The sequence below is a fragment of the Anastrepha obliqua genome, chromosome 5, assembly GCF_027943255.1.
Source record: "Anastrepha obliqua isolate idAnaObli1 chromosome 5, idAnaObli1_1.0, whole genome shotgun sequence".
Taxonomy (NCBI): Eukaryota; Metazoa; Arthropoda; class Insecta; order Diptera; family Tephritidae; genus Anastrepha; species Anastrepha obliqua.
Window position 1 is genome coordinate 106,402,599 of NC_072896.1, and position 7,741 is coordinate 106,410,339.

General features: G+C 40.1%; 1 protein-coding gene across 5 annotated transcripts in view; it reads left to right on the forward strand.

Moving 5' to 3' along the window:
* LOC129247554 (apoptosis-resistant E3 ubiquitin protein ligase 1) overlaps window positions 1-7,203 on the forward strand; it is a 73,806-nt gene extending 66,603 nt beyond the window's left edge. For 4 of the 5 annotated variants that reach the window (XM_054886718.1, XM_054886721.1, XM_054886722.1 and 1 more), the window contains 8 exons: window positions 36-985; window positions 1,076-1,274; window positions 1,537-1,673; window positions 1,727-2,162; window positions 4,838-5,127; window positions 5,208-5,531; window positions 5,828-6,090; window positions 6,190-7,203. In XM_054886718.1, the coding sequence (XP_054742693.1) occupies window positions 36-985; window positions 1,076-1,274; window positions 1,537-1,673; window positions 1,727-2,162; window positions 4,838-5,127; window positions 5,208-5,531; window positions 5,828-6,090; window positions 6,190-6,292 (2,702 nt within the window). In that variant the 3' untranslated portion in view covers window positions 6,293-7,203. The remainder of the gene's footprint in view (window positions 1-35; window positions 986-1,075; window positions 1,275-1,536; window positions 1,674-1,726; window positions 2,163-4,837; window positions 5,128-5,207; window positions 5,532-5,827; window positions 6,091-6,189) is intronic. The other variant, XM_054886719.1, reaches the window with a different exon arrangement.
* The last annotated feature ends 538 nt before the right edge of the window (window positions 7,204-7,741 follow it).

The following is a 7,741-nucleotide window of genomic DNA, read 5'->3' on the forward strand; positions in this document are numbered from 1 at the left end:
TACTCCACTCATACTCTACTTTTTCTTCATTCCAGGCATTTCCTCCTTGTCCAGTTGTGGCGATCCCGAGCGCCTACCCGAATTACCCCCTGGCGATGAACAACGCCTCCAGCGCGCCGCTCTACATTTACAACAAAAACTCATTTTACGCGAATGGTTACGGGATCATCGACTACAGCATCACTATCAGCGCCTACTAGCCGTCGAGGTAGCCTCTCTAGAGGATGTATACTGGTTGGAGGACTCACGTGCGAGCAAAATACTCGGAAAAGATTGGCAAATATGGTCGCAAGCAAGACAGAACCTGCCCACATCCAAAGCGCAATTGGATGCACTTAAAGCGCAACTCTGGTCGACAGTTGTGAAATCAAGTCAACATCAGGATGCCTGGACATGGGGTGGCATGTTGGTGGTATCTGTATCGGTTGCGGGCCTGGTCACGCTAGCTGCCATGACACAGCCGTCACTGGCGCCGGAAGCGCGCCATTCGTTACTGCAATATGTCACTGGTAAATATTTACTGCCTGCCAATTGCAAAGTACAGTGGGACTGGAAAGATCCGGCAGCAGTGGGTGGCACAATGTGTTTCGTTGTGCGCTTCTTTCAACGCAACGGACAGCCTTATCCCATCTGTGATACAGATCAATTTTTTGTCGAAGTCACCGAGGGTACACGTAAGGTCGTAACTATTAGCGAGCTTGGCTCATCAACAGATCCGAATAATGCGAATATTGCAAAAGTGAAATTTACTGTGCGCACAGCGGGACAGTATAAAATTTCCGTACTCATCGGTTCCAGTCACATTTCTGGTTCACCATTCACAAAAACTTTCATACCAGGACCAATCGATGCGCGCCGATCGCGTTTTATACGTCCTGCCAGCACAGTGATATGCTGTGCTGGAACGCCCACAATGTTGCACATTGAGCCGCGTGATGAATTTGGCAATGCGTGCAACTTTGAAGAAGACGACGATCCGGTAAAGGTAAGTACGAGGCGCTAGTGAAACACGTGTGGCGGCAAAGGCGTGCCAAAGTAACATTTTCAAATATGTAAATCATTTTTCTTCATGCAGGGTTATCGTGTTGAGATTTTCGATTTGAATGGCGAACACATTGAAAAGTTACATCACGCCATTGCCTTCACCTATGACCGCGTGAATACGCGCGTTGCCGTGACGGCGCTATTCCCGGAGCCGATATGTCTGCGCGCGGTCATAAGCTACCTTGAACAGAAGTTACCAAACGGTGATTTTGACATCATCGTGCTGAGTGGTATGTTCCCGTACATTCTAATAATCACACATTTTATTTTCACATTTCGCGCACGTCCAAATCACTTTTAAACACGGAAATAAAATGCATACAAATGCTTGTTGAACTTTTCAAATGTCGAGCACACGCCGCAAACCACGAGTACAACAGCGGCACGACACACAGGCACTTTCCACTTCATTCGCTCTTAACTAATCTATTGTTTTGTGCTCTGTTTTCTGTTTTTTGTTTTTTTGTTCGCAACCACCCACCCATCTCGTAGGCAGTGACACAACGCTCGTGCACAAGAACATCGCATCACGCAAACATAATATTTGTTATGAAGCCAAATTGTTGAGCATCTACGGCACGCCGAAGAGCAAGCCACGCAAGGTGTTGTGCTATGTGGGACCCAAACAAGTGAGTGCCTGAAGCTATTAAGCTCCAAATGACAGCGTAATTTTCAAATATAGAATTCTCTAATATTTCAGGTGACCATCAAGGAGATGATACTAAAATTTATACCTAAGCGCATTGCTACATTCCGACTGTGTCCGTCGACCAAATTCCATTTTCTGCCTACATTGGCCACACAGCCACATGGGCCCGTCTTCATAATAGACGATGGTGCACAGCCGAAAATCGAATTGGCATCACGTGATCGTAACATCATTGCGGCAACTTTTACGCATTTCTTGTTGAAGAACATCGGCGGCTCAGAGACCTTCAAGGATAAGCAGGACTTTTTCTATCACGAAGTGCGGAAGTTCCACGCTAGTTACTATCATGAAAAGCTCGCATTGAAAGTGAATCGTGAAAAGATATTAGAGAGCAGCATGAAGGCAACCAAAGGGTTTTCGGTGTCCGATTGGTGTGGCAACTTTGAAGTAACATTTCAGGGAGAACAAGGTAAGAAACGTTACATAGTTGAATATTTCGGATGTCTATGGATCTATTGATGTCTAATGGGGTTTTAGGCACTTAAGCCCCTCACCCAAACTTGCCTGACCTATACTTTATGTTGCAGTCTACCGTTTGCATCTGAATGTCGAGACGTCTTTTAAGTCGACTTTTTCTATCAAATATTCAGCTTCAAAGCTTGGTAGGCATAAAAAGAGTGCTTTGATATTTTGGAAGCTCAGAACAAGTGAGGCCTATACAATATGAATGAGTTGAATTAGACGTGTTTACCTTCATGGCGTTGTTGTTGTAGCAGCTTTCTAAACACTCTCAGTGCAATGTAGTTACCGGTCGTCTTCGTCTAGCTCATCTAACGGTAGGGCCTGGAAACTTGCTGTTTAGGCAGGTTGGGTCCAGGGGGAAAGGGGGAAAGGGGTGTTAAGCGAGATGGTTTAATGGGGCATGTGAAAAGGTGGTTAGTATCGAGCGGGGTGCCTTCACATGCTGGACATACGCTTGGTATTTCGGGGTCATATCTGAATAGGAGTTTAGTCTGCTAATGTAATTGTGCCAAGATTACGCAGATCGTTCGTGGTAGCTGGAGCTCTTCATCTACTGTGGGTGGTTATTGGACGCCGACTACGTCATTCGGGGGTCGGGAGTTTAGGAAGATGGTAAGTATTTCCCGATGAAGTCGATGAGTGTATGTCTAAACACTGTACGGTCCAGTTGTTGTCGGTTAGTTTTGTCCTGGATCTTGTTGGAGTAGTTGAAGAGATGCCTCCTGACGTGTCTGGGAGGCGGCTCTGGTTCAAACAGGTGTCTACTTGGGTGAAACTTACGGTAGCGCCCGAGTAGAAACTGTTTGGTTAGCAGTTTGTTGTGCTCCTTGACAAGGAACATCTGTGCCGCATTATATAAGTGTTGCAGGGGGGAAATCAGGAGGCATTCTGTGGCTGTCCTAATAGCAGTTTCTGGAGCTCTGCTAGCTCACTAGTTCCAGGTGGCCAGGAAGGCGCAGCATAATTTAGAATCGGCCGGCCAACTGCTTTAAACGTCGCCAGCAATATATCTTTGTCTTTGCCCCAAGTACAGCCGGCTAGCGATTTGAGGAGCTTGTTGCGGTTTTGGACTTTAGTGGTAATGGCGGTTGTGTGCGCAGAGAAGGAGAGCAAACTATCAAAGCTTACTCCCAAAATGTTGGCGTTGTTTACAGTCAGTATTCGTGTGTAGTCGACTTTAACCCTGAGCTATGGTTTGATCTTCTTTGATCAGGTGGTAAAGAGGGTTGCCATGGAGTTAGTGGAGTAAAGTTTTAGATGTGAAAAAGCGAGAAAGGCAGGTGAGGTAATCGCTTACTTTGACGCACAGGTCATCGATGTCATTGCTCCATTATCGTACAATCGTTAGCATAGGAGACCAGGGGGATACCCTCTGGTGGCTAGACTGCCTTCATCGCGTCTTCTATGGGCCTTTTCTTTCAATGAGTTTCTGAGTTGCAATGTTTTGTAAAGTTTGCTCCAAATTTTAATGAATCCACAAAGTAAGAGACTTGTGAATTAACAGGGGTAGCACTGCAAGTTTCTGCCCAGATGTGGGGTTAATTTAAGGTTTTGACGTGATAACGTCTTATAATTCGATTTAACAGGCTGCACGCACGAAAAAATGTGTCGTTACCTTGCTCATTAGTGTTACCTTGCTCATTGCCGTTACCTTGCTCATATGTCGTTAGCTTGCTCATTGCCGTTACCTTGAATGAACTGCAAGCGAAAGCGCGAAACGAACGACAAAGCAAACAAAGCAAACGAACGGCAACGTTCGACATCTTGCTCTCTCCTACTTAAGTGAGCGTATATGTGTATGTATATGCGCATATGTACATATATAAATTCACTTATTTGTATTTGTATATGCCTTCTTATTGATTATTATTAATTTGATTTACTTGAAGAATTTAAAATAAAACCAAGTTTGTTAATAATACCTGTTGTTTTAATGTTATTATTATTTTTTGACGTGATTATGTTATGATATGTTATGTTATGTTATGTTATGTTATGTTATGTTATGTTATGTTATGTTATGTTATGTTATGTTATGTTATGTTATGTTATGTTATGTTATGTTATGTTATGTTATGTTATGTTATGTTATGTTATGTTATGTTATGTTATGTTATGTTATGTTATGTTATGTTATGTTATGTTATGTTATGTTATGTTATGTTATGCTATGTTATGTTATGTTATGTTATGTTATGTTATGTTATGTTATGTTATGTTATGTTATGTTATGTTATGTTATGTTATGTTATGTTATGTTATGTTATGTTATGTTATGTTATGTTATGTTATGTTATGTTATGTTATGTTATGTTATGTTATGTTATGCTATGTTATGTTATGTTATGTTATGTTATGTTATGCTATGTTATGTTATGTTATGTTATGTTATGGTATGTTATGTTAAAGTATATTATGTTATGTTAATGTTAACTCATTCTCTATATCCATACAAAATATCTATCAAACAAATAAAATTAAAATTTTCTTTTGAAAAATGCAACCATTCAATTATTATAGCATTTTCTTATGACGTTATCACGTTAAACTATCGTCAGTAAACCGACTTTACAGACAACCTCTTTATAATTTTGCTTTTTCATACTTTTTCGCCCCGCACAGGCATCGATTGGGGTGGCTTGCGCCGTGAATGGTTCGAATTGGTGTGCAGCGCACTATTTGATCCGCGCGGCGGCCTCTTCTGCACATTTCATGATAAACATCAAGCGCTGGTACATCCAAATCCACATCGGCCATCGCATCTCAAGCTTAAACACTTCGAATTTGCTGGCAAAATTGTGGGTAAATGCCTGTACGAAAGCGCACTAGGTGGCACTTATCGGCAACTGGTGCGAGCGCGTTTCACTAGGTCATTTTTAGCGCAACTCATTGGCTTGCGTGTGCATTACAAGGTGGGTACACTTCAAGCTACTGTACAAATACACTAAATTAATACAAAGTCTCGCTCCTGTACTTCTCCCACGCTTTTTAGTATTTCGAGCAAGACGATCCCGATTTGTATCTCTCCAAAATCAAATATATACTGGATACCGATTTGGATGCCACTGACTCGTTGGAATTATATTTTGTTGAAGAAGTCTACGACACCGGCGGTCAGCTGAGCAAAACCGTGGAGCTAACACCGAACGGCTCAAAGGTTCGTGTTTCGAATGCAACTAAAAATCAATATCTCGACGCGTTGGCTCAGCAGCGTTTATGCAGTAGCGTTAAGGAAGAGGTCGATGCATTTTTAAAAGGTCTAAATGGTATTATACCAGATAATTTGCTAAGTATTTTCGATGAGAATGAGTTGGAGGTGAGTTGCTTTTCCAAATTAAAAAAAAAAATTATCTGCACCCAAGGCGAATCTATTAAAGGTGGTATCAGTAAACCAGCTGAGTTGCTTTTTTTTCTTTTGCCGTGTCCATGGGACTGACAGCCCAGTATGAAACAAGGTGGATTCATTTTTTGTTTTCTATTTTGCCAATACTTTTCTTTGACAATCAAATGTACAAAACATTGTTGTTGCCCTAGTGCTACCACCTTTAATGAATGCGCCTTGTCTGCACCTGTAAATTTATACAATTTTCTTTTAATAATCTGTCCATACAGCTGCTGATGTGCGGCACCGGCGAATACTCTATTTCCGACTTCAAGGCACATCACATCATAAATGGCAATTCTGCTGAGTTTCGCCGTGTTTTGGCCTGGTTTTGGGCGGCTGTTAGCAATTTTAGTCAAACCGAAATGGCGCGATTGCTGCAATTCACTACAGGTTGCTCGCAACTACCACCAGGCGGTTTTCAGGAATTGAATCCACAATTTCAAATAACAGCAGCGCCGACATTCGGTAATCTACCAACAGCGCACACGTGGTAAGTGCACGCAGACAAGTCGATGATGATTATAATCATTTAAGGGCAAGCCTTGTTTCCTATCATATTTGTTGTTTTTTATTGCATTTTACTTCACAGCTTCAATCAGCTCTGCCTGCCTGACTACGAGAGTTACGAGCAGTTCGAAAAGGCACTTCTATTGGCTATAAGTGAGGGCAGCGAAGGCTTTGGCATGGTTTAAGTTAATGTCATACTGCCTTTAATCAGTATACAGAAAAAACAAACTAGTCAGATAACTGTAGTATGTAATAGGATATTTACATGAATCAGAAATTGTGTTCCTTTAACGAATTGTTATGGTTCTAATGGTAAGCGTGGTGAATTCAAAAATTCATCAATCAATTCATTTGTGTTGCTGTAAAATAAACGCAATAATTGGAGTAAGAAAATCTAAAAATTAATAACTAGAAAAGCAATAAGTAATAAGAAAAGACCGATATCATCATCAAATATTGTGATATTTGTAATTTAAAACCAAGTTAGAAAAAAACTCTATCAAAATTTCAACTGATTGAATGCTATTGTCTAATAGAAACTTTACAAGTGTTGAGTTGCGCAGATGCGTCTAGTTGAAAAGGATATATCAAAAAGTACGTTTTTTTAAGTACGAAAGCTAAGGAAAGCAAACTTGCTTAACACATTTATTAGAAAAATTACAAAAAAAGAGTTGGCAAGTAGTAGTTTTACATTATTTAAATTATTCAAGTATCAAAATAATAGCAACACTGCGTCTAGTGTACCCTGGTGAGTGATAGGTTTACATGAAACTATATTTATTTTTAACTAGAAATATTTTCTTTCTAACTTAAAATATTTGCTCTATTGATTTATTTATTTTTATGAACATTTAACACAATTTTTAAGACTATAAAACGAGTGGGAAGGTGTATGCAATTTAATATTGTCCCTGAATTATTTAACGAACATATTTGAAAATTATATTAATTTGTAATTTTTCGTCATTTAAGTAGTGGGAAATGATCTTAAATGCAATTGCGAAAATGCAAATGTATCAAAAGTAGTTGTTGAAATTTCAAATACAGTAAAGCAAAACTGAAACCTAAACTTAAATAAATGAAGTCTAAAAATTAAGTCTTAATTTTGTTTTTATTGAAAGCACTTTTTAAGCTATTGCTGCCTGAATGAAAATTTCGCCCGCTTAAGGAAAACTTTTTAGTTTAATTAAAACCAAGGATAATAGATCTACAAGGCTTGATGTTGTTGTTGTAGCAGTAATACAAGCCCTGTCAATGTAGTGTATATCTCCGGTCGTCTTCGTCTAGCTCATCTAAAGGTAGGCCCAGGAAACAAGCTGTTTCGAAAGGTTGGGTCCGGAGGGGGAGACGTGTTAGATGAGTGGATTTTGAGGGGCATGATTTGCTCTTTAACTATGGTGAAAAAGAAAACTGTAAGGGGAACTTTGTCTGCCACGACATTTGGGAGAGATTCGGCAGGCGAATACTACACGATCATTTCGCATGCATTCACATACTCGTCCAATCAGTTATTGTTCAGACGGCAACGAGGTGTCATTGGTTAGTTTTTTTCGTGTAACACTAACACAAACTAAGTTGTTTTGTAAACACACCCCATGTATTTCTATCAATCAGCTGATTTTATCAAATTCGCT